The 27,251-nt window shown below is 38.0% G+C and overlaps 1 protein-coding gene across 7 annotated transcripts; it reads right to left on the bottom strand.

The window, feature by feature from the left end:
- Positions 1 to 1,277: 1,277 nt before the first annotated feature.
- Positions 1,278 to 26,970, bottom strand: LOC124873019 (calsenilin-like). 7 transcript variants are annotated; one of them, XM_047373494.1, is made up of 12 exons: positions 26,917 to 26,944; positions 24,708 to 24,755; positions 22,490 to 22,735; positions 20,221 to 20,395; positions 15,387 to 15,389; positions 12,089 to 12,213; positions 4,901 to 4,970; positions 4,598 to 4,668; positions 2,430 to 2,537; positions 2,238 to 2,342; positions 1,824 to 1,886; positions 1,278 to 1,734 (listed from the first exon to the last, which is right to left on the bottom strand). In XM_047373494.1, exons 3-12 carry the CDS (start codon positions 22,493 to 22,495, stop codon positions 1,687 to 1,689), a joined length of 774 nt encoding a protein of 257 aa, XP_047229450.1. In that variant the 5' UTR covers positions 22,496 to 22,735; positions 24,708 to 24,755; positions 26,917 to 26,944; the 3' UTR covers positions 1,278 to 1,686. The 7 variants fall into 7 exon arrangements, with proteins under 7 accessions (XP_047229450.1, XP_047229454.1, XP_047229453.1 ...); XM_047373498.1 differs by having other exon boundaries at positions 22,490 to 22,716; positions 26,917 to 26,933; XM_047373497.1 differs by lacking the exon at positions 24,708 to 24,755 and having other exon boundaries at positions 22,490 to 22,716; positions 26,917 to 26,970.
- Positions 26,971 to 27,251: the final 281 nt, after the last annotated feature.

Here is a 27,251-nt window from a genome sequence, read left to right as displayed (position 1 = left end):
ACTTGTTAGGGTTACTACTATAACTATTTGTTATTGTGGATGACAGAGGGGTGCAAGTCTGTTGGCAGGGGTTCAAACTGGCTTTTGATTTATTGTTACTGGACAAACAAAGTCCTACACTCCCCTCTGTTAACACAACAGAGATCCAGAACCATCCACCACATGCTCTGTCAACACAGGGATTAGCTGAGGATTCTGTGATGCAGATTTTTCCCTTTCCTCTGGTCAGCAATAATATTTTATCACATATATGGTGCATGTAACCCTTTATACATTACTTCAAATATTGTGAAAAGGTTAGAACCAAATGTGAAAAAGAGAATAGAAGTACAATAACAATACGTTTATTTCTAATTTAAAAAAATTTGAATAGAAATGTTTACAGCAAACTCCATTCAGACATTGTGTTGCTTTAAACTTGAAAGCTTTCTGGAAAAAAATTAAAGAAATAAAACCTAAAATGGAAACAGTTTGACAAATTAAAAGTGTTTTTATTTTCCTTATTTGTAAATTAGACTGTATTGGATTTAGATTTGTCATGTATTGAAGATGATGAAGGGACATGTCATATCAAATAATATTGCATCGGGTAATGGAGAAAAAGAAACCTTACCTTTCTGACTAGTCCCACAGATTGGTTCTGATGCTGAAGCTGTGGTCTCTCATCAAACAACACTTACAGTGCAGTAGAACAGCATGTTAGCTTTCATCACTACTTCCATACCATCACCTAGCATCCAGCTTAGCTCCTCCCCAAAACAAACTCCCTGCTGTTGGTTTCCAATATTTAATAGGTCTACTGGACAGCTTCATTGCTCCTGCTGATGTTGATGTTTTCTCACCTTGCCTGAAAGAAAAACTGCTCTATGATCTGGGTTTAATTATGTCAAACCATTTATTAATAAGCTAATCTTGTTTAAAGTGATTTGAGAAGTGATTGAAACATAACCTTTGTCAACTTACTTCATTCCCCCTGAAAGCCTGTAAATTAGACAGAAAACTGGACTTCAGACTCAACTTTAGGAAACAGTCAATCAGTTTCAAACACTAGACAATCATTTCAAAGTCCTGGTCTGAAAGGTTTTCTTTTTGAGTTGGGAAATATTTCAGAAAAAGACTCCCCATATCCATGGTCCTGTCTTCACATCACAAAGTGAAGTGATGTGGACATTGGAATGATGGAGCAGTTTCAAATATCCTGCCAAAAACACAGTTTAGACATAGAAACAGGCGGATTAGGTACCCAGTTTAAAAATGAAAAAATCCAGGACACCAGCAAAGTTTAATCACCACAGTATTATTTAGAAATAAAGTATTCTGACGCACTTACATTACCAAGAACATAGAAAAAACAACAAACCCTTTGTTTGCATACAAATAGTTTTTTCATCACATGCTTTTTAATTCCAGAGGGAAACATTCATGCACATCTTGCAATGAGGATGCTTTTCACATAAAAAAAAAAACCTTATCATGCACAAAAACAACTTTTAATAAGATTTGTTGGATGCAACACATTTCTTTGCATATTCAAATTTTACAGATAATATAATTGTGTAACCAAGTTTTTATGAATGTGTGTTCTGTGTGTTTTATTGCATAAAATCTTCTTTAGGAGATAATTGCCATTATTTAGGCTTAGAGGCTTGACAAAAGCATCAAAAGGTCCAATTTTCTCTTCAGAAACTAAATGACGTTCTCAAAGAGCTGCATGGAAGCCATTATATTTTCATCCTGTTGATGGGAAAAATAAAGACTTTAGAAAAACACAATGGATGTAAGTGATTACTATCTTGTTAATGTCAGTTTGATGATAATTTTACCTTTTGGCAGGTTTCTATGAATTCATCTATTGTCACGACTCCGTCCCTGTTTCGATCCATTTTCTAACATGTAAAAAGAGAGGGATTTGCTCACATAAGAAGTAGAACTGTGAATTAGTAAAGCTAATGTAACATCAAGATGTTATTAGATTAGACAAAATTATCAGATGGCCAGTGAATGAAGCATATTTTTATGATTTTATTTAGAAGTTTTAGTAGAAATGTTAAGTGATACAGTACAGATTAGATTATAATTATAATTATGAGTAAAACTGCTTTTGCCAACAGTTTTATATTTTGACTTTTAAGTTTCAGTTCATTTTTGGGAAATTAAAAACTTAAAACTACTCTGACCAGCTATATGATAACTGGCAATCTGGATGTAATGATAAAAACTGTGTTGTTTTAGTGCACCTGGAAGAACTTCTCCACATGCTCAAAGGGAGAATCATCTCGTACGCTGGGTAAGGTATACCTGCCCATCATGTCGTATATGGAGGTCATTATCGCTAACATTTCCTGCAGGACAAAGAAATGACAAGAGAGATAAACAATGAACAACAATGTATTTAGTTTGAGAGTTTTTTTTCCCAATAGATCAGTTACCTCTTTTGTAATGTAACCGTCCTTGTTGATATCATAAAGATTAAAAGCCCAGCGAAGTTTCTCTGTAACAGAGCCTCGAAGCAGAACAGACAGTCCTAACACAAAGTCCTATAAATGAGATTTAAATGTTTTACTTGGTTTTCTGTAAGCAGCCGCAGGGGCTTACAAAAGTATTCATATCCCCTTGACTTTTCCACCTTTTGTCAAACTATAACCACATGCTTTGATATATTGTGGTGGGATTTTTTATCCAGAGGTGTCCAAAGTTGGCCCTCGAGGGCCGGTATGCTGCATGTTTTAGACGTTTCTGTGATTTAACACACCTGATTTAGGTAATTGCAGTTCAGCAAAAACATGTTAATCAGCCATCAGTGGAAATCAGGTGTGCTGAAGCAGGATACTGGCCCTCGAGGACCGCCTTTGGACACCCCTGTAGACCAACACAAAGCAGGTCATAACTGAATGAGAAGGCAATTCAAAATCAAGTGTGGCGTGCCTAATGTATGTGTGCAGACCCCTTCACTCTGATACCCCTAAACATAATTGGGAGCAGCCAAATGCCTTTAGAAATAAACAAATTAGTTAACAGAGTTAATTTGTGTGAGATTTAATGTAAGTATTAATCCAAATGTTCTATAAAGGCCTTGGAGGATTGTTAGAGAACACTAGTAAATAAACAGCATCATGAAGATCAAGGAACAAATCAGACAGGTCAGAGGTGAAGAAGAAGCTTTCAACATCTCACAAGACACGACTCAAAGATGGCTCAAATGCAAACATACCAAGACATCCGTTTTGACTAAATTGACAGGGCGAGCAACAAGTTCATTAATCAGAGAGGCAGCCAAGAGGTCCATTGCTAACTAGAGGGCCTGCAGATATCTGCAGCTCAGGTGGTTCACCTGCCAGCAGGACATAGACCCTAAACATATGCCAAGAGCTACAATGCTAGGGTTTAGATCAGAGGTCTCCAACTCCTTACCCAAGGGTTGGTGCCCTGCAACTATTAGCTGCATCCCTTCCTTCAACAACGCTGCATATAATGGCTGAATCACCACCTCATATTGCAATAGATCTACGGAGTCCTGCTTGTGACTTTACTACTTAATTAAAGTGTTTTGAAGCAGATCCATCTTTAAAGGCTACAGAACACCAGCATTTGAGACTTGTGGTTTGGCTCAGTGCATAATCATGTGTAGGAATTGCCTAGTCAAAGCCCAGACCTTAATCCAATTGATAAACTGTGGAAAGAATTGAAAGTTGCTGTTCACAGATATTCTCGCAAATCTTGGGCTGTGGACAATGTGAAACATGTATTGTTCTCTGATGAGTCCACCTTTACTGTTTTCCCCACATCCGGGAGAGTTACGGTGTGGAGAAGCCCCAAAGAAGCGTACCACCCAGACTGTTGCATGCCCAGAGTGAAGCATGGGGGTGGATCAGTGATGGTTTGGGCTGCCATATCATGGCATTCCCTTGGCCCAATACTTGTGCTAGATGGGCGCGTCACTACCAAGGACTACCGAACCATTCTTGAGGACCATGTGCATCCAATGGTTCAAACATTGTATCCTGAAGACGGTGCCGTGTATCAGGATGACAATGCACCAATACACACAGCAAGACTGGTGAAAGTGAAGTTGAACATCTCCCACAGTCACCAGATCTAAATATTATTGAGCCACTTTGGGGCATTTTGGAGGAGCGAGTCAGGAAACGTTTTCCTCCACCAGTATCATGTAGTAAGCTGGCCACTATCCTGCAAGAAGAATGGCTTAAAATCCCTCTGACTACTGTGCAGGACTTGTATATGTCATTCCCAAGACAAATTGACGCTGTATTGGCCGCAAAAGGAGGCCCTACACCATACTAATAAATTATTGTGGTCTGAAACTAGGTGTTCCAGTTTCATTGTCCAACCCCTGTAGCTCATAAGACCCTCAGCAATAACTAGTAAAAAGTAAAAGGTGATTCTACGAAGAATTGACTCGGGTGGTAGGCACAATTCACAGTTATTACCTGCTTTGTGTTTGTCAAGCACATAAAATCTCTTAACACGAAGTAAACAAAAAAAAAGTTTAAGCGCTTTAAATACTTTTTCAAGACCTTGGATCACTGCTCTTATAGCTGCTAGATTTAATCAAACCTGCAGGCACCGACATACTCACCTCAAATCGGATGGAACCATTTCTGTCCGTGTCGAATGCATTAAACAAAAAATGAGCATATGTGGTTGCATCTGAAAGAAAACATTGGATTAAAACCTAGAAATCCATGCTCAAATTGGGCAAAAAGTAGTTTTTCCTTGAAACAGTATATTCTGATGGAATGGAAAACAATACTATCATGCCAAACTAGTGGGATGACAAACAAAAAGTTCCTTACAAATTCAGTGTATAAAATGCACCTTTAAAATAGTCATATATGTGCTTAGAGTTTGCATAATAAGACTCAGATTATATATAGGTTACCTCCTTGAGGGAAGAATTGAGAGTAGATAGTTTTGAATGTTTCTTCATCTACTAACCCACTGGGGCATTCCTGTGGACAGGGGAACAAGTTTCCATCATTTCTTTATTCCTTAAAAACAGATTAAACCAAACACGAAAACACAACCTAAGATTTTAAAGACAAAACTCGGGACTGCACAGCTACAAATAGTTTTGATTTAGTCAGTTTCTACCGCTTATTCCATAGTGGGTCGCAGGGGAGCTGGTGCCTATCTCCAGCAGTCTATGGGCTGGAGGCAGGGTACACCCTGGAGAGGTCGCCAGTCCATCACAGGGCAACACACAAACAACCATGCACACACTCATTCATACACCTAAGGGCAATTTAGAGTGACCAATTAACCTAACAGGCATGTCTTTGGACTGTGGGAGGAAGCCAGAGTACCCAGTGAGAACCCACGCATGCACAGGGAGAACATGCAAACTCCATGCAGAAAGACCCCAGGCTGGGAATCAAACCCAGGACCTTCTTGCTATAAGGCAACAGTGCTACCAACTGCGCCACCGTGCAGCCCTAGTTTTAATTTATTCATATAAAATTTGTTTATAAGCAGGGTCGTAGGTTAATACTCCTCTCTGCAGCTTCTGTATTGCTACCCACCCATTACCCTATTAAGACAGTGTCTCGCCCACGGCCAAAATTGAATAGATTAAAAAATAATCTAAAAGGAGGAAAACAGGAAAATCTCATAAAAATAAACACAACTCAGACCGAAAAGTAAAATAAAACAATTAAATGTGGCTTACTGAACATAAGATCTCTCTTCAAAGACATTGCTAGTTAGTGACCTGATTTGTGACAATCAGATTGATTTATTTTGCCTCACAGAAACCTGACTGCAGCAAGAGGATTATGTTACTATAAATGAGTCAACTCCTACTAATTATTAAAATTTTTACATTCCTCAAAATACTGGGCGAGGAGGAGGAGTAGCAACCATCTTTCAGTCCGTTTTATTGATTAGTCCCAGACCAATCAATAGCTACAACTCTTTTGAATATTTAATCCTTAGTTTTCCTCATCCAAATTGCAAAGCACTAAAACCACTTCTGTTTGTTTTGTACCGTCCAGCAGGCCCTTACTCTCAATTTTTAGATCAGTTTTCCGACCTTTCATCTGATTCAGTGTTAAATACAGATAAAGTTATTATAGTGAGGGATTTTAACATTCATGTCGACACTGAAAGTGATAGCCTAAATATAGCGTTTAATGCTATCTTAGACTCAATTGGCTTTGCTCAAAACATTAACAAACCTACCCACCTTTGTTTTAATTCTTTGGACCTTGTGCTGACATTTGGCATTGAGTGTAAAGACATAACAATATTTTCTCATAATCCTGTCCTGTCTGACCATTTCTTAATAACCTTTGAGTTTAATTTAACCGAGTACTCCACACCTGAAAGAAAATTTCATTACAGTAGATCATTATCAGGCGATGCTGTAACAACCTTTAAAGAATCTGTTCCACTTTTAATTTCCTCATTATCACTGAAAAGCACAGTGGAGGCCAATAATTCTGTTTCTGCCCCTCCACAAATAGATTCTTTTGTTCATAGTGTTTCTTCATCATTGCGTGATGCATTAGACAATGCAGCCCCATTGAAAAAGAAGGTAATCATTCATAGGAGGCTGGCTCCCTGGTTTAATTCAGAGCTGCATACTTTAAAGCACAATGTTAGAAAATTGGAGAGAAAATGGCGCTCTACACACCTAGAGGATTCCTACTTAATCTGGAAAAATAGCCTACTGTTGTATAAAAAGACACTTTGCCAAGCCAGAACAGCTTATTTCTCATCATTAATAGAAGAGAACAAGAATAATCCTAGGTTTCTCTTTAGTACAGTTGCTAAACTTACAGAGTCATAGCTCTGTTGAGCCATCCATTCCCTTAGCTCTTAGCAGTCATGACTTCATGGGATTCTTCTTAAATAAAATTGATTGTATTAAAAAGAAAATCTTTGACATACTCCTGAAGATGATTACTTCATCCTCAACAAGTGAGACAACATTGGAAATAACTGCAGAACCTGATTTGTGTTTGGACTGTTTTGATCCTGTGAAGCTTCCTGAGTTATCAGAAATATTAGCTTCATCTAAACCTTCAACTTGTATATTAGACCCAATCCCAACCAAATTATTTAAGGAAGTGTTCCCTCTGATTACCAGCCCCATTTTAGATATGATTAATCTATCTGTAGTAAATGGATATGTACCAAAGGCTTTTAAGTTAGCTGTAATTAAACCTTTACTTAAAAAAACCTTCGCTTGATCGAGATGACTTGAAAAATTACAGACCTATATCCAATCTTCCATTCTTATCTAAAATTCTTGAGAAAATAGTTGCTAATCAAATGTGTGAGCATTTACACAGCAATGACCTGTTTGAAGAGTTTCAATCAGGCTTCAGAGCTCATCATAGCACTGAAACAGCTCTGCTGAAAGTCACTAATGATATTCTTATGGCCTCAGATAATGGACTTGTGTCTGTACTGGTTCTGTTAGATCTCAGTGCTGCATTTGATACAGTCGACCATAATATTCTCTTAAAAAGGCTGGAATATGCTGTAGGGATCAGGGGAACAGCGCTAGGCTGGTTTAAATCTTATCTGTCTGACAGATTCCAGTTTGTTCATGTAAATGATAAATTATCTTTAAACTTCAGGGTTAATTGTGGAGTACCATAGGGTTCAGTACTTGGGCCAATTCTCTTTACTATATACATGTCCTTCTCAAAATATTAGCATATTGTGATAAAGTTCATTATTTTCCATAATGTCATGATGAAAATTTAACATTCATATATTTTAGATTCATTGCACACTAAATGAAATATTTCAGGTCTTTTATTGTTTTAATACGAATGATTGTGGCATACAGCTCATGAAAACCCAAAATTCCTATCTCACAAAATTAGCATATTTCATCCGACCAATAAAAGAAAAGTGTTTTTAATACAAAAAACGTCAACCTTCAAATAATCATGTACAGTTATGCACTCAATACTTGGTCGGGAATCCTTTTGCAGAAAGGACTGCTTCAATGCGGCGTGGCATGGAGGCAATCAGCCTGTGGCACTGCTGAGGTCTTATGGAGGCCCAGGATGCTTCGATAGCGGCCTTTAGCTCATCCAGAGTGTTGGGTCTTGAGTCTCTCAACGTTCTCTTCACAATATCCCACAGATTCTCTATGGGGTTCAGGTCAGGAGAGTTGGCAGGCCAATTGAGCACAGTGATACCATGGTCAGTAAACCATTTACCAGTGGTTTTGGCACTGTGAGCAGGTGCCAGGTCGTGCTGAAAAATGAAATCTTCATCTCCATAAAGCTTTTCAGCAGATGGAAGCATGAAGTGCTCCAAAATCTCCTGATAGCTTGCTGCATTGACCCTGCCCTTGATAAAACACAGTGGACCAACACCAGCAGCTGACACGGCACCCCAGACCATCACTGACTGTGGGTACTTGACACTGGACTTCTGGCATTTTGGCATTTCCTTCTCCCCAGTCTTCCTCCAGACTCTGGCACCTTGATTTCCGAATAACATGCAGAATTTGCTTTCATCTGAAAAAAGTACTTTGGACCACTGAGCAACAGTCCAGTGCTGCTTCTCTGTAGCCCAGGTCAGGCGCTTCTGCCGCTGTTTCTGGTTCAAATGTGGCTTGACCTGGGGAATGCGGCACCTGTAGCCCATTTCCTGCACACCCCTGTGCACGGTGGCTCTGGATGTTTCTACTCCAGACTCAGTCCACTGCTTCCGCAGGTCCCCCAAGGTCTGGAATCGGCCCTTCTCCACAATCTTCCTCAGGGTCCGGTCACCTCTTCTCGTTGTGCAGCGTTTTTTGCCACACTTTTTCCTTCCCACAGACTTCCCACTGAGGTGCCTTGATACAGCACTCTGGGAACAGCCTATTCGTTCAGAAATTTGTTTCTGTGTCTTACCCTCTTGCTTGAGGGTGTCAATAGTGGCCTTCTGGACAGCAGTCAGGTCGGCAGTCTTACCCATGATTGGGGTTTTGAGTGATGAACCAGGCTGGGAGTTTTAAAGGCCTCAGGAATCTTTTGCAGGTGTTTAGAGTTAACTCGTTGATTCAGATGATTAGGTTCATAGCTCGTTTAGAGACCCTTTTAATGATATGCTAATTTTGTGAGATAGGAATTTTGGGTTTTCATGAGCTGTATGCCAAAATCATCCGTATTAAGACAATAAAAGACCTGAAATATTTCAGTTAGTGTGCAATGAATCTAAAATATATGAATGTTAAATTTTCATCATTACATTATGGAAAATAATGAACTTTATCACAATATGCTCATATTTTGAGAAGGACCGGTATATGCTTCCAATAGGTAAAATTATCAGGCAGCATAGGATAAATTTTCACTGTTACGCTGATGATACTCAGCTTTACTTATCCATAAATCCTGATGAACCCAACCAGTTAGATAGACTACAAGCATGTCTTGAAGATATAAAAACTTGGATGACTTTAAATGTTTTGCTTCTAAATTCAGACAAGACAGAAGTTGTCGTCTTTGGACCGGAGTCTTTAAAAAAGAAACTGCTTAGTCAATCACTTAACCTGGATGGCATTAAATTGGCCTCCGGTCATAAAGTAAAAAACCTCTGTGTTATTTTTGACCAGGACATGTCATTTAAATCCCATATTAAACAGGTTTCTAGGGTTTCCTTCTTTCATCTCCGGAACATTGCCAACATTAGAAATATCCTATCCAGGAGTGACACTGAAAAACTAGTCCATGCATTTGTTACTTCAAGGCTGGACTATTGTAATTCTTTACTATCAGGATGTCCACAAAATGCAGTTAAAAGCCTTCAGTTGATTCAAAATGCTGCAGCAAGAGTTCTGATAAAAATTAAAAAGAGAGATCATATTTCTCCTACTTTAGCTTCCCTTCATTGGCTCCTTGTTAAATCCAGAATAGAATTTAAAATTATCCTCCTCACATCTAAAGCCCTTAATGATCTAGCTCCATCATACATCAGAGATCTGATTGTTCCATAGGTTCCTAACAGAGCACTTCGTTCTCAGACTGCAGGTTTACTGGTGGTTCCTAGAGTTTCTAGAAGTAGAATGGGAGGCAGATCCTTTAGTTATCAGGCTCTTCTCCTGTGGAACCAGCTCCCGGTTTTGGTCCGTGAGGCAGACACCCCGTCTACTTTTAGGGCTAGGGCTTAGGTTATCCTGAGCTATCTTCCTTATTTTTTACCTCCGTCTTCTTCCCTCCCTGTTGGATGGAGTAAGGGGGATTCAGGTTTAGCCTAAACCGGCTCAGTTATAGTTGAGGTGCAAACACACCCTCCATTTCTGCTACCTGTATGACCCCTTCTCTTTTCCAATGGTTATAATCAGTCTGACAGAGAGAGGTATCCCAATCATTGTGGTTTTTAGTATAACAATGACCATCAGTGGGACCCTTTGTGGGGTGCCTTGAGACGACATTGTTGTAAATAAGCGCCGTTTAACTAAATAATTTGAACTGAAACTATCTGTGTAGTTATGCTGCTATAGGTTTAGGCTGCTGGAGGACATAATGACCACTTTCACTCTCTTCGCTACATTCTCACACTACTCTCCAATTTTGCATTATTCGTTGTTATTTCAGCTTTTAACCTTGTTCTCTCTTTTCTCTTCCTAGAAGCTACACCTGGCCTGGCTCTGTGTCTACCTGTGACACCTTTCTGGAGAGGGGAATTGTCCGAGCTTCTGCTGGCAACAACTTAATGCTCACCTTCTACCGATGATCGACATAGCCCTGTCTTTTAGTGTTTAACCCTTTCTCTCTCCTAGACATGGCGATTGACTGAGCTTAACTGTGACTAACTCTATGTGCTCTCTTTCAGACTCTAACCTTGAAAACTGGCTCAGAGTTTATCTGTTCTTTCTTTCTAGATGAAACGACTAAAGGAGCTACATCCATTAACATTTACTTTTCCTTCCCATAGAAAGTACTCCTGGATCAGTGCTTCTTTGTTCTCTTTGTGTCTCTGCTCTGTTCTCTCAAACCCTAGTCGGTCGTGGCAGATGGCCGCACACACAGCCTGGTTCTGTTGGAGGTTTCTTCCTGTTAAAAGGGAGTTTTTCCTCTCCACTGTTGCTACATGCATGCTCAGTATGAGGAATTGCTGCAAAGTCAAGTGACTGTCCACTGTCTCTACATGCTCATCCGGGAGGAGGGAATGCTGCAAGTCACTGACTGGATGCAATCTGCTGGGTTTCCTTAGATAGAAAAACTTTTTATCCAATTTGAATAAATAACTAACTATGACTGCACTGTTCAATGGTTAGGATTAATTGGAATGTATGTACCTGACTTTTGTGAAGTGCCTTGAGACAACATGTGTTGTGAATTGGCGCTATATAAATAAAACTGATTTGAATGGAATTATTTGATTAATCACCACCAAAATATTCTGACTTTTGGACAAATTAACACAACGCTGACCTCCAAAAGTTATTAGTACATCTGGTAGAAATGTATAAAAAGCTTTAAATTACATTGTTCTGGTATTGCAGTGGCACAGTCACACTAGGAAAAAACAAAAACAAAAACTATAACATTCAATTTGAGCACCAAAATTCAAACTTGAATAAATTATAACTAGAAGCACAATTGGTGTCACCTAAGACAATTTATACACAACAGATGTATCTGAAACGTTTTGGTAAAATTTTAACTTTACTTCTTCAAATTAAGTGTCTAACACTAATATTAGTAATCCACAACTTTATGTTGCCCTTGGGCATAAATATAAGCAAACAGTGTGGCCAAATTCTCTTAGTGACTGTTCAAAATGGGTAAGACAGGAGAACATGCCAATCACGTTGGGCACATGTTTATTTTCACATGTCAGGAAATCATAAGAAAGCAAAAACAAAACCCCTAACTTTAAAGCTGTTAGAAATGATATCTTTGGATTACCAAGACAAAATAATGTTTTAATTGAAGGACAGTAGTTAAATATTTGTATCTTTACCGGAGGTGCCAAAAATTGTGTGGCACCCTGTATGCAACAATGCACCTCCTCAAAATAAACCCCAAAAACTCTGCATTGTAATTAGAAACAAATATCTTAAAATCATTTAAAACACACCAGCTACCCCTGATGGTGCTGACTTTTTCCCTACATTTTTGAAGCCTCTGTAAAGCGACTGGAGCTCCTTCCTGGTGAACTGGGTCTGGGCTTGGAGCTGGTCCAGGCCTTCGGGCTGGTGCCGCAACGTAGAGAGCTCGAGGTCACCATCATTGGTGTCTGCCAGACAGAATCAGACAAAACAGGGGGAAGACAGGAGAAAGAAAAGAGGGAGGAAACAGCAGTAAGACCAGAAAGAAAGAAAAAAGGAAAATAAAATAAAACCAAAACAACAAGAAGCACCCACCATCTTTAAGAAAACATAACAAAAAATTGAAAACAATGGTGGAGAGATAAGAAAGAAAGGATGAGGAAATGGGTGAAAGGTAGAGTGGCATAGGAACAGTTTAAAACAAGAACATGACATCAATAAAATGAGGTGGAAAGACTCATTGAGTTTGAAAGAGGAACCAAATTAAGGAAACATGTAGGTATATTAAAAAGAAAGAAGGCTGATATGAATGAAAATAAATTATTAGTGCATAAACATTAACCTCTTCATTGTGGACACCTGCCAGTCACACAGTTAGTAATACTTATCTACTCATGTTCTACTCTTGTCATGGTCCTTGTTCTGGATTTAGACTTTGTGTAGTTGCTTTCTACTCCAAATCAGCATTACTGTATGTTTGCTCTTTGCATTTTGCTTTTCTCATAAATTTCTTTCAGGATTCCTGACCAGTTCGACCATTTCGTCCTGACCTATTTCTGTTTGATACCATAAACTATTTATCCTTGTACTTAATCATATGTATAAGTTTATTTCTTTTGTTGGTCAGGTGTGACAGCATGATAAATAAACATAAACATGTTAAAATATTAGGTATCATTTCATTGGTGGTATTTTCTGAAGACATTATACTGCCTTCTCTTTCCATTGACGCGATTATAATCTCTGATTAAACCAAACAACTATGAGTGACCTCCTACTGAAAGATGATGGTCATCAGACTCACATAGCCAATTTCTGTAATAAACTATAAGTACAGTTGACATGAGATATTTTTGTACACTATAAAAATACATATAACTTTTTTTTTCTCGCTGTCTGACATTAAATCAAACTAAACGTTTCCTGTTTTGGTTCAGTTAGAATTACTAAAATTGAATGCCAGAAAAATGAGAGAGAACGAGCCAATTTGTAACTAATATGGTGGTATGCTTACGTAAAGAGTTGAGATGGTTGAGAGGTTGGCCATCTAGTTTATGAGGAGCACCAGTCCATCCCACAACATGATGTTGCCACCCCTGTACTTCACAGTTGGGATGGTGTTCTTAGTCCTTGAAACTTCTAACTTTTTCCTCCAAATCTAACAATGGTCATTACGGCCAAACACATTATGTGTGGAAACTGTAATCTGGCATTTTACTTTGCTTTTGGAGCAATGGCGTCTTCCTTGCTGAGTGGTCTTTGGCACAGGACTTGTTTTGCTGTGGATAATGAAACTCTCTCATCGGAAGCTCACAAAGCCATGACATTATCATCCGGACTTTTTCAAACCATTTAATTGCATAGTAATCCAAGGGCATGCAAACATGTTAATTTAAAGAAAGCAATAAAAAAATATCTCATCATTCTGACTTTTAGCAAACTAAAATGATACTGGTAACCCTAACTGACCTATAACAGGAAAAGATCAGTCTGATTTTATGTCAGACATTGAGGAAAAAACATTTATTTTTACAAGATGTATGTTAATGTCTGATTTCAACTGTAAGTAAAACACAAAGAAAGACATCATCAAGAGCTTTCTTCATTTTGTCTCACTAATGAAGAGTTGGGACAGATAAACACAGCAACATATTTCCCAAGAGTAACTATCATGTGTCATTTGTTTGAACAATGATCATTTGAAATGCTTGGACCTGCATAATATGGTGTTCTTCCATATTATGTAGCCTTTCAGCCTAAGGCTTAGAAAGGTCATGTTTAGGAATAAATTAATAGAAATGAACAATGCAATGATTCTTTTCTTTCCTCATTTTTAGATCAGTATTACTCATGGCTGAATAAATAATAAAACAATAATTTATTAAAAGTTTTGAACAAAAACAACGATATGCATTGCAAATTACAGGTGTGCCATTTTTTGTCTCTGGATGTCAAAAAGTGTCACAATTAAGTAATTTAATCGTTATTATAAAAATCATATGTAATTATTATTTCAACAGGTATTTGTGTATTTATGGTTACATTCGGCAACACATCATGAATTTGTCTGTCAGCCTTTCGGAGTCAATATGATTACTCCTAGTTTGACCTGTAGAGCAATTCAGCCAGTCATTGGGTTTACTTCATAAGCTGCAGTGACAGTTCAAATGATTTCCCAGTGCACTTCAACACAGCAAATATTTAGTGCCAAATGTATCGCAATAAAATAAATAAGTCATAAAAAAATATTTACACGTGAGATATTTTCAATGAAACTGGAAATACATAAATAAATAAATAAATAATGTATCTACACTTATTAAAATATTTCGGTAATTAATAATGTGCAAGATAACCACTCAAATGCTGTGGCCCATTTGATGAGCGATATTGACACTGGAAAATATGAAATAATAAAATAAATACAAAAGTAAATGCTTATGATTTATTTTCAAATGTTGATTTATTTTGCACATTTTTTATTTAATTGGGTATTTAATTACCTGTAGACCCATTTATAAATGTTAAAAGATTTTTTTATTTATTAAATGAATTCATGTTTTACATAGTTTTATATAAAGATTTACATATATAAATATTTTTTTGACAAATTATTTATTTGTTTGCAAATGACAATTTTAGCCTTTATGCAACTATTATGAAATGATAAATGCTGAAATAATTATATGTAGTGTTGGCATATGTGATTTGCATTTCATCCCTGTAATGGATGGATGAATGTATATACTCTACTATATATGTACTTGAAATTTTAATGAATGATTTTCACATTAAAATATTTTAACATTTATTATTGGTACATAAAAAAAATCGGACTTTATATACTTATTCATTTATTCAATTTATTTATGTCCTGTTTTAATTATAGCATATCTATAAATATTTAATGATTTATTCATTGTTTCACTTTTGGCAGATGATGTCAGATTATGCATTTAGTTATGATGTTGGTTATCAGCTGCACCTGCATGACAAGTAGATGTCCACAATGTAAAAAAAGTTTCAGTCTGCTACTCTTAAACCACAAATCTTTATAAACTAAATTAAATAGCGGTTTAGGAGGAATACATTCCAGGGATCACTGGGAAGACATTAATCTGATGAGGATGGAGCTACTCACCATCTTTACAATGATTTCACACATGAATAGATTTGAAAACAGAAAACAAAGGAGAGGTTAGGAAGATGATGAAGGAATGAGAGGGAAAGAAAAGAAATGTGAATTAAAAATCTCAGTTTTTATACAGGAAGTCCATTAAATGTATATATACAAACACTTCAATCAGTAGGAAATCATTTTTAATTAAAAATAGATCAACAAAAACATTACAAATGTAGAAATGTAATGATAGGAATCATTTGTGGATTCATATCCTGCAAGGGACTCAAGTTGAAATGTTTCATTAACAAACGTTTTGCTTTAAATCAGAAAAAAGTCTCAATAAACCTAAGGATTGCATTGCTACAGTTAGGAAACACTCAAAATTGCCCTCTTACCTTCCAGTGACAAAGGCTCCCAAATCCCAAACTGTTTGAGAACAACAATAAAAAGTCCAACAACAACAGCAATGGCAATTATTTCCATTCCCTCCAAACCCATTATTAAATAGATATCAGCTCTAAAAACGTTGCCTGAATAAAAAATGTAAATGTAAAAACTCTAAATTTCTTCTCTTTTTTCGACAAATCTGACGGACCAGCTTTTGCTCAAAAAACTCACCTACTACCCATCAACTCCTTCATTCATCAACATCCTTCATTTCATCAGAGGCATCATACCAGCATCAGCTGTTATAAGCTTATTTAAACCACTGACCAGCCAAGAAAAAATATAATGCATAGCCGCAGAACATCATACTGTCCAAGTCTGACAGGTTTGACATGCGCACCTCAGTAAAATAACAACAAGTTAGAAATTCAAAACTCCTCCAAGATAATCCAAAGTGCTCTTCATTTGCAAAAGCATCCATCCCAGTCCCATTTCCAGGTTCGTTTCAGATTATTTCAAAGCTCCAATTATCTGCTGTGAAGCGAAGCAGGTGTGTACTTACATGTGTGTTTGAGGGTGGTGCCAGTGATTCAAGGAAGTTGTTGGTGAAGGAATTTCTTTACTAATGGTCTGTGATTGACAGTAAGGTCTCTGTTTATGAGCCCCATAATTTCAGTGATGCAAAACTGTAAAACCAAGCATTGATCCACATCTGCTGATGGCTGCGATGTGGGTAGCACTTAGTGCAAATGACCCTACCTGGGCCTGTGTAACGCTGCCTGTATCTCCAGACATCGTCAGTGGTGCACTCAGTAAGTAAAGTGGTTTTAATCAGACGCAAGCAACTGTGAGATGTCTGTGACTGGGTATTTTTTTATGTAATAAAATTTGGGTGTGTGACCTGTACTTCAGAAAGGAAAATCTAGTTATTAGCAGATGTTGAGCAGTAGTGTAAAAAGTATTTTACACAATTCCTTGCTTCTGTTGTGATTAAGTAGATTTACAACACAGTAAAAGTGAAAAAGAATGTGAGCATAGTTAACAACTGATGAGTCTGCAAAACTTAATGGACTCAGTTTATCGGGGAGTGCTAATCAATCATTGAGAGTTAAAATAGGGGCCAGGGAACAGGCAGAGAAAATGTGGATTTTGGTGCAGGATTTATGCAAGTTAGAAATTTCAGTTGTTTCAGCCATTCAAAAGTATGACAACCTGATATAATCCCCAGACAGTACCCCAGAAAAATATCGTTAGTATAAATGCAAAACAATGCTGTTTTTGTACAGTTACATTTAAATTTTGAGGGTCTAACATCTAACCCGCTTCTAATATACAGTATCTCACACCAACATATAAAACCATGTCATTACAGCATATTACTGCATACAAGAAAAAACATAAAAATATGACATAAGAATAATAAAAGATTAAACACCATAAAACCAATTTAAACCAACAAGACTAAGCTAAGTCTTGCTGAGGGTGAAAGCAAAAGAGTAAAAAAAGGGCTTTAAGATGAGTTTTAAAAGTAGTGAAGGATCCTATCAGATGTGCAAGTAGGTAGGTAGGTTATTCCACAGTTGAGGAGCAGCAATAGAGAAGGCTCCACCCCCTCTGAGCTTCCTCCTAGACGTTAATACCTGCAGGAGCTGCTGTTCGGCTGAACTGAGGGACCGAGAAGGTAAGTAGGGATGAAGAAGCTCAGAGAGGTACGGCGGGTCAAAATCATTTAAACATTTAAAAACAAAAATAAGAATTTTAAAATAAACTTTAAAATGCACAGGCAGCCAGTGGAGTGAGGCCAGAACAGGGGTGATGCGTTCAGTTTTATGAGTACCAGATAAAAGATATGTACTCACCCAAAGCTCACCCAAAATAAAGTCCATTACAGTAATCTAAGAGGGACCAAATAAAAGCATGGACCACTGTTCCAAAGGGCTGCCTGGACAGAAGAAAATCACTTTTTCCAACCACCTTAAATGACAAAGGCAGGACATTACAACTGCTCTAATTTGATTGTCTATTTTTAAGTCACCGTCTAACTTAAAACCCAAACAGTTGGTTGAAAATATGCTGTCAGGGGTCTCAAATCGACAGTGATGAACTCACAGGGGCCACTTGGTCCAAACACTATCACCTTTGTTTTCTTTTAATCAGAATTTAAAATGTTTAGGACCACCCAAGCTTTAATATCCTTTAAGAAAACACAGAAACAGAAATATTGAAAATTACTACAAACACTTACTTTAGTAACTATGTAGCAAAATAGTTGCATCTTATGGTAAAAAGTAGTTCAAAACTAGAGCTTTTCTGACTTCCTGTGGCAACTTGCTATACTGCAAGGCTAACACTAGCTTGTATGTAAGTAGGAACTGGCAGTGGAGATTCAGTTTTAGCGATGTTATTTTTTTATAAAAGTCCAAAAGCACTGTGATGGCTGTTAGCATATTAGCTTATGAATAAATAAGTTGTATTTTGCAGCTGCTGGAGTACGATAGCGTTGAGTTTAGCTGCTTTTTCCTTCAGCCACCGCCAGGAAAACTTCAGCCTGATCAAGTCCTCTGCACACCATGCTAGAAAGGTCAGCTGTATTACTGAACCATTAAATCAGCTTTGTTTGGTTATAGAGCCTATAAAACTACAGCATCTAGAAGTTACATGCATTTCTTAAGTTTCGTTATTCAAGACAGAGACAATCTAGCTGTTAAATATGCAGGATCTTAATTTATATATAATTTGCAACCTATAAAAATAATGCAACAAGGTGTTGTTTAATGCACCTTAAGTGCTGATCCATAACTTTTCTTCCATTAAATACAGATGGGGAGTAGTGAATTAAGCACGCAGAAATGCAGGCGGAGCAGTCTGCAGCCTCATCATCAGGTTTTAATGACTGCAGAGAAAGCAGCATTAAAACTAAGAGGCTAACCTGACTCATCTATCACAAGCGGCCCCTTCTCATCTCATATTTACCTTTCTTGTTGTTGAATTTTGAGTTTCTGGTTTTATATTATTTCCTACCATGAGCAGCCTTGTGCTCATTCCTTGAAAGTGTTCAAGGACATAACATTTGATTTTAATCAACTTTCATTCAGCCTCAGTCTGAAAAAGACAGAAAGCAAAAGGATACATGGAAGCAAAAGATGCCTTGAGTTTTACAAACCACTAGATGGCGATAAGGTTGTTTTAAGGTGGAGAAAATGTGGTCAAGTAATAATACAATTTAATAAATCTGCTGCCGATTTATTTGTGAATAAAACATCACATTGTATCTTTTTTCTATATCTGGTCTGCAGGGTTTGTACAGTTTTCAGTTTTTAGCAGTGTAACTATAAATTTGAGTTCAAAGTATGCATTTGTATTCATTGTTAGTTTACTGCCATACATAGCATTTTGCATTCTAACCAAAAAGTTCAGTTTTGGTCCCATCTGATCAGAGCTCTATCTTCTACATGTTTGCTACATGGCTTGTGGCAAATTGCAAACAGGACTTCTTATGGCTTTCTTTCAACAATACCTTCACGATGCTGTTTGTTTACTAATCTTCTCTAACAAATCTCTGAGCTCTTCACAGGATGGCCGGCTTTTTACTGGGATTAAATTACACACAGATGGACTGAATGACTTCCAAAGATAATTGGCTACACTGGACCGAATTGAGGTGTATGGAAGTGAACTAGACTGAATACATGTGCATGTCAGACTTTTCAAAGTTTCAATCGTAAAAATCTTTGGCAATATCATTTTTCTTCGACTTCAGTTACCAGCAATTTTGTGCTGTTCTGTCTCATGAAATCCCAAAGTTTCTAGTTATAAAGTGACCCAGTGTGAAAAAGTTCAAGGGGTAGGAGCACTTATGCAGTGTGCTGTAAGCGTTAAAGATGCCTATTCGTTAAAATTACATGTGAAGAGTAAACCAAGGCAAAATGTTATAGTGGTGAGACAAGCTCAGATAAGTCTGTGTCTGCAGCAAAGTATGGTGTCAATAATTTAAATAAACCAAATAGGAGCAGCTAGGGGAAGATACTTTCAGTGTGTGTCAGTATGCTGTCTAATATTAGTGTATATTTAAATAAAAATGGGAATGAGCATTATCTTTTTGTGTGTATCAAGAAAGAATTAAAAAGGGACAACAAGCAGTGAGCAAATGTAAAGGGAAGTCTTTGTGCTTTTAAATCACAGATTCTGTGATCCGTTTCCTGACAGAATAATTTAGAATAAATGGTATTAGATGTCGGCAAACAGATTTTAATGCTCTCAATACTGTAAGTAAAAAAGGATGGTGAACAATGCAGAATTTTAAATATGCAAACATGAAGCAGATGCTGTACAACTGATGCATTATGTAGCACGTGAGACTGAAGGCATACACCCCTACTGTAATATTCCTTCTCTACACTCTGGCTTAGGATGTTTTATTATTCAGGCCGTCAGTCTGCTCTAATGTCCAGTCCTGTGTCTCTACCTGGCCCTTGCTGTGTGGTGCTAGCGATTATCCACTTGACGAGGCAGCACTTCATCAGCGATTTGCGTGAAAGCCGGGGTCTCTGCCACTTTGAGCCCTCCGTCTGTCCGCCAGGGTTGGGATCTTTGCCGTTGGCATCGGGGAGCACATCGCCGTCCACGGCCTTCTTCTCTGCCTAAAGAAGAGAGAAAGATGACGCATTTTGTCAAAAAGAGAAGAGACTCAGGAGACACACGGTAGGTCTAAGGGTGCTTTAGCCACACCTCATTGAAGCAGAAGAAGGAAACCAATCTCCTCATGTCACGATCAGTTTATTCAGTTATCTACATTTTGTGATTCTACATTAACACAATAATTAGGTAATATTTAATTCAAGGTTGCTTGATTTTGCAATGATTTTACAGAAAGAGGGAAAGAAGCCCCCTGTGATAAATAAAAAACTGCTCCTTAACAGGTCTGTCATTGTTGATTTCCAACACCAACTGCTCCAACTTTCACAGTGATGCTGAAATCTTTGTAAGCAGCACACAATTATTCTGATACCAAGGCCCTGACTCTGAAATGTGGGTACCAATGCTACAGTCAATAAATCAGGTAACAGAATAAATTTGCTGTCCAATTATTTAAAAATGATTTTGAAGAGACTGAAACAACTGAGCTGAACTCAATTTCATTAGATGGTACCAATTGACAACAAATGTAATCACAAAGCACTTTAGGAGATTAGCAGGTCCAACTCATTAAATCATATAGAATACAATTTAGTCCAAATTCGGTTCAGTCCAGTCCAGTTTGCTTTGTTTTGTGTTTGCAAAGATACTCACCATTTTACTGAGATGCTATGATGCTAAAAGAAAAGAAAATATCTCTGGTTTGCAATCGCCTGCTGGATAAAACTAGGGTTGACAAAGCAATATATGCAACTAAAACTATTAGTGTTGCAATGGAATTTGATCTGTTTGCAAGTATTTATTTTGGAAAACACAAACAGAAGTGAGTGAATTCATTCACATTCAGATACAGAGCAAAAATAATTGATGGAACAACACTGGAAAAGTCAAAACTTTCACACACATACGTTCCAGACATTATTACAAACGTCTTTCACCTTTTTCACCAATTTCAGATTTTACTTTTTGCAATCAAAGTGGATGGTTTCAAAAATAATAGCTAACAGCTGTCACCAGCTTGTTATGGTAAATTTGTTTAGAGCAAAGACAGGACTGCAATTTAGAGAGCATCTTTTTCATCCTATTTGAATATAGAGACAGTGCAGCAGCCAGAGTGTCGCTCAATAATTTACACTCCTTTAAACTGCATTAATAGAAGATCAAAGTTACAGCTGCCATGCTGAGGTGTATAATGACTCCGACTTTGTGAACGACGACTAAAAGCAATACTTGATGAACCCTCCAAATCCATGAAAGGTAACAGGCATGCACCTGTGCAAATGTGCATTCATGCCAGTCACACGATTGCTCTTAAAAATGCATGAGGTGCAAAGTGAAGTCTTGTACATTTATGCAGCACAGATCCATGTGAACTGTCTGAAAAGCATCTTTCGCTACCAAAATTCGATTTCATGTCAGCAACATGTTTTAATGCCACGGTAATGTCAGTGTTTAAATGTAAGAAGTCATCCTCTATGTTCTTTAGAAGAAATTTGCATTTTTCTGCAGCTGCTTTCCTTGAACCTTTGGTTAAAAATAGAAAAAGGTTCATAATTAAGAGATGTGAAGGCAGGTTGCATGGTGAGATCCTTCATGCAATCACCTAAAGGATTATGAAAGTGGGAAAACCTACCACTGATGATTTTCACATATGTACAGTATGCTTTTGCCCACAGAGAGCTTCTTTTATGATCTCTGTCCCCATATGCAGACTTTCAGATTCTTATTTAACACGTGTATTTAGCTCTGCATCCTGTATGACTGTATGTTTTACATCTCTCATTCATTTACCCAATCACTAATTGACATTCTTTGAAAACATTTTAGTCTTGTTTACAGATACTTTTTGCACCAAAACATCAGTCATCTGCCTCTGGATGAAATTTCAAATGCAAGACTTTTCTTGCACCTGTAATGGTTTTATCATAAGAAAATTACCACTTTAAACTTTATGCATGTATTTTTGTCTCTAAAATTAATTAAACGTACTTTAAATCACAAACTGACACAGAGCTCTCATGAATAACTAATACATCCATCCCCATGTTGGTTGGATCTTATTCAGTAATGCATAAAAAAGTGATAAAAGCCCTCTATACCTGCATTGCGTCTGGATTTCAGATGCTCCTTTGAAGAAAAGTTGCTTGCAGTAGCCCTCCTACTCCTGACGACCCTCACTGAACTGCAGCAGCAGCTTCCCTCAAACAGACAAATATTTAAAGGAGGAGCAGAGCTGCTCACATGCAGAGTTGAGGATCAGCACCTCCAAGCTGTGACAGTCATATGGTGAAGTGCCAGCCTGAACACAGATGTTTCTGCTGGTGTTCTGCACAGAGAGATTGGCTCTTTCAACAAGAAAAGGGCAGCCGAGGAAGGAAAGCGTGGATCAGGTGTTAACATTGTGATAGCTGTTGTTATTAAGAGTCACATTATAACCTGTGTGAGAGATGTGGGTCTAGACTCAGACAGTGTGACTCTCTGAGGAAATTAAAACAGATGGTTGTTGTCTGTGAAATCCTGTCAACATTAAATAACACATTTCTCTTGGCTCCAAGAGTTTGCTAAGAATGACAACTTTTCCTTTTTTTGTTTTATTTTGTTTTGTTTTGCAAAAGCAAAATGACAAAAAAAGTTGTGGTAGGTTTTTCTTTTTTAAAATATGTTCATGTTTTTTTTTATTTACATTGAAGTCAAGAATAATAAAACACGAATATTGGGACACTTTAACGTGTTCTAGACTGAAAAATCAACACTGATTCCTGTTTTTTGTCTTGTTTATTGTGGTGTGAAATCTCTAATGTGAGAGGGAGAGTGCTGGTTATTGGTTGTTCTTGCCAAACTTCCTTAAATCACAAAACACATATAATCTACATTTCATAGTACACCTAATCAGATCTTGTTTTATTCCATGCTAATCTGCTTTGCTACATTTACTTGACTGTGTTTTTTAATTTCAGCTTCCCTTAAAGGGCACATACAGCATCATTTTTTAAATTTGTTTCCTTTACAATGGTGTTTGACCTTTTACCTTACAATAATTAGATTTTTTACAAATCCATAAATTTAAAAAAGAGCATAAAATAAATAAAGCGGGATAAATGGAAACAAGGATGCAGCTGAGAGTTGCCGAAGATTAATTAACCTGGGCTCCAATGCACAAAATGCCCACCTGAGACTGAAGAACTGATAGGCCTCCAGCTTGATTTTGAGTTATTCAAGTGGAGATTTATATAACCATATTTCCTGTGACAAGGAGGAAGTTTCTATAATTTCAGCTCTGTTCTGACCAGCACTGTGACTCTGATATGCTCTTGTGTCACCAGAATACTTTATAATTGAGAGTCATGCATTGGTTCTAAAATTCTCATTTTTCTCTACATAATTAGTGCATGTCTGTCTCATCAAGCTAATGCTACACATGCGTTGGATGGAAGAAGGTGCCAAAATACTCAAACGGCGCCTGCCCCAAACTACGCATAAACCCCCCTTGAAAACTGTCTTTATATGTTAAGAAAAAAACAGTCCATTCTGTAAGATATTTACAGAATGTGGTGTTACAGCTACTATATCATCATCCATTTATGGCACTGCTTTCTTTAGTGGGCATTACTGTGATTTATTTATGTTTCATACTTCATAAGATTTATTTTATTTTTTTCTGCTTTAAAATATGATGGTATACACTCCACAAAATGCTGGTGTAAATTGGGCCAACTTGGCTTATTTAGCTAATTTAGTCCTGTGTCAGACTAATCCAAATCAGGGTTAGGGTTTTTGGTTTAACTGTGTCTGCTGGATTAGGTTTTTAACTCTGAAAATGGGTTAAAGTGACTATTGTCTAACATAATAACCAGTGATATATAACCTGGATAACTAAACTGGTAATAATTGAGTTAAAATGAATCCTTCCAGAAGGGCAGGTTCTTGGAAGGGTCCTTGGCTTAGTTTATGCCGTCCCAAAAGCATAAACTCGGTATTTTGGTTAAAGAATTAACAAAGCAGTTTTACTGTTTGTTTTTCAGAGTTTCTGGAGAACTGATGTCAAGTAAAACTTCTTGAGTGTTTCTATTCTAAGGTTTCTATTATGTGGATTTCCAGTATTTTCCCTCTTCCCTTCATTTCAATTTAACACATTCTTTAATGTTTTTGTGGTAATTTCTTAATTACTGTTACTGTTTGCATTTATTGTCGCGTTGTTAGGCACTGGCCAGTGTTTTTGTTGTTTTATTATACCTTCAGGCAACCTCATATAACCCAGACAACAAAACATTAAAACAGAACCTTCACGTAACTTTTGACTTTGAAGGGAGAAATTACATCTGAATCCAGGAACATTCCGTGCATCCAGCCGAGGTTTCATGTTATCTGGAAAAGTAAATGAATCTGAGTACAGGAAGCTTCTAAAAATACACTCTGAAATTTTATATTTTACTGTCAAAGTGGAGGTTGTTTCTATCAATTCTACAACAAGATTTGGAATATATGCTTCGGTAACAAGCTGTAGGATGAGCTATAGTTCAGCACATTTTGACTATCTGTGAGCATTAATAAAAATAGTTTAATAAGGGATTGTGGCTTTTTGAAGACGTTCTTTTAACTTCAGGACATCTACTGCTGTCTAGGTGTAGATGTCCTGTTCAATATTAAATACTGAAAAAACAAATAAGGTGGCTTTTTTTATTTTATTTACTTTTTTGCAATCACACAAGCACCCAGCCCCGGACACCGAAAACCACCAGTACACCAGCGGACAGAGACACCAGCAACGGCAGGGAGTGTGGCGGGAAGGAAATAAGCCCCACTCTTGATGGGAGGGCCTAAGCCCCCAGGAGCAGCCCAAGATCCAACCTGATACAAATACAGGCACACACAGTCACAATCACACATTCCCACTCTCATGCATACACATAAAAACACTCACACACCCAATGTAAAGACACACAACAATGGACGTCATACACTCACTCACACTCCCAGGTCCAAGTACTGATACCCCAGAGGGGCAACCAGCCCTCAGACCCAGGAGGTGGTCTCCTTCATTCCAGGGTGGAGACAGGCAAGCCACACCAGGACCAGCTGAGGCTGTGCTGGCCAAACCTGAACAACCCCTCCACCCCGACCCCAGCCCCCAACAACCTCCGTCCCCATCTGGAGAGGGGGTCATGAGCAAAAGAGGGGGCTACCTGGTCCAAACAAGCCCGCCGACCAGAGCCGCCCCAGAACGTAACAGTCCCAACCCCCCCCCCCCCCCCCATTAGCCCCCCCCAAAAAACCCTAACGTGAATTTCTCCACAGGGCCATCCCCAACCAGGACACAAATATCAAACAAAGGCCCCCGAACCCAAACACCATGAATGTGTTGGGGACCGTTGTCTCAATAAAAATGACCTTTTTAATGAGAATATGTTGAATGAATGGATGGCCACTTTACATGGAAAAAAGGATGCAGTAAGCCCTTTTGCTATGACGTTCATGCATTATTGGAACATGGATGAGCTCTGTGGAAGACATTTTTGCCCCTGGATACTGAAATAACTGTAATCTTAGGTTTAAGGTAACCTACAGCTGAGAGATGTGGACAAAACAACGTTTATGCCAAACGTTTATGAACAACCAGATGACCAAGGCAACTGCAACTGTTGTTTGTGAGCATAAAGCTTATCATTTAAGAAAATTATTGTTTCTATTGCAAAAACCTGAACTCTCTAAATGATGTTCCTGGTGCATGTTTACCCACAGTAATTAGCTTCAGCGGATAGCGTTTGAGTGGCATACAAAAACGCTTTGAAAGTTAAATTTCTGTAGTGCAATTTAACCCTCATAAGACCAGCAGGACTGATTATGTGGAGAAACGTAAGACTTGCACAACCACAGCATGTCACAGATTGCATGTGCCTTTACACATTGGAGTAAGAACACTGGTCCGGACTGGAGAAATTATTGCAAGGTCCGTCTGAACTGCAGTTTTTGTCACAAGCTGCCTTTCTCTACTTTGGTAAATCACAGACACACCGGGATCCATAAATCCCTCCATAGGGTGCCAGTTTGTTAGGTCTTCAAGCTACATTTAAATCTTCAGCTTATTAATTCTAAGTTGAGCCGGTATGGGGTAAGAACAATGATGTACAGTAGGTGGCGGTATGCACCTCTGAATTTGTTGCGTACCGCCAACAGAAGAAGAAGAAGCAACAGCACTAGCGCCAAGATGACGGACCAAGATACTACGGTACAAAGCCAGGTAATGTTAAAAAGTTAATGTATGTCTTAATGTCCTCAATATATGCTCTAGGTCCGTCATCTTGGCACTAGTGTTGCTGCTTCTTCTTCTGCTGGCGGTACGCAACAAATTCAGAGATGCATACTGCCACCTACTGTACATCATTGTATAACTCCACCCACTATATTCTATGTTTCAGTTTTGTATTTCATAAAAATAAGAACAATGCTTTATTTATTATGTTCTTGATTTCCCCCTATCTCCCCTCTGTTCCTAATATTCCTTTTAGACTGAATTATCACCCATTACCTTTTTCCGTCATCCAATCCCACTACGTTTACTGGCGGTGAGGAGTGTGACAGCGCATGCGCAACGCGAATCGACTAACTGTGCTCCACTAACCAGCCTGAGATCACGTGACGCCAAGTCGCTGTTGTAAATTCGTATTCTTATAGAGAAAATATACAATACCTCTTTTGGATTTTACTTATGCTCAACTATTGACTAATTTGCACACATTTCCGTCTTTACATACACATTGTTGTTGACAGCGTTCTTACCCCAGAGACTTTGCTATGAATACCCCTGTCTTGAGTTGACATTGGGGCATTAATGCCAGATCGCTGCCTTCCAGCTTCACTCCA

Source organism: Girardinichthys multiradiatus, chromosome 8 (assembly GCF_021462225.1).
Source record: "Girardinichthys multiradiatus isolate DD_20200921_A chromosome 8, DD_fGirMul_XY1, whole genome shotgun sequence".
NCBI classification, from domain to species: Eukaryota; Metazoa; Chordata; class Actinopteri; order Cyprinodontiformes; family Goodeidae; genus Girardinichthys; species Girardinichthys multiradiatus.
This window is presented reverse-complemented; position numbering and strand designations above follow the sequence as displayed.

What these genes read in the sequence shown, in the direction of transcription:
- LOC124873019 (XM_047373497.1), bottom strand. An exon ending in TTTACAGAGGCTTCAAAAAT is followed by an intron (nt 4,971 to 12,088) that starts GTAGGGAAAAAG and finishes CCCTGTCCACAG; the next exon opens with GAATGCCCCAGTGGGTTAGT. An exon ending in TCATAGAAACCTGCCAAAAG is followed by an intron (nt 1,735 to 1,823) that starts GTAAAATTATCA and finishes TCCCATCAACAG; the next exon opens with GATGAAAATATAATGGCTTC.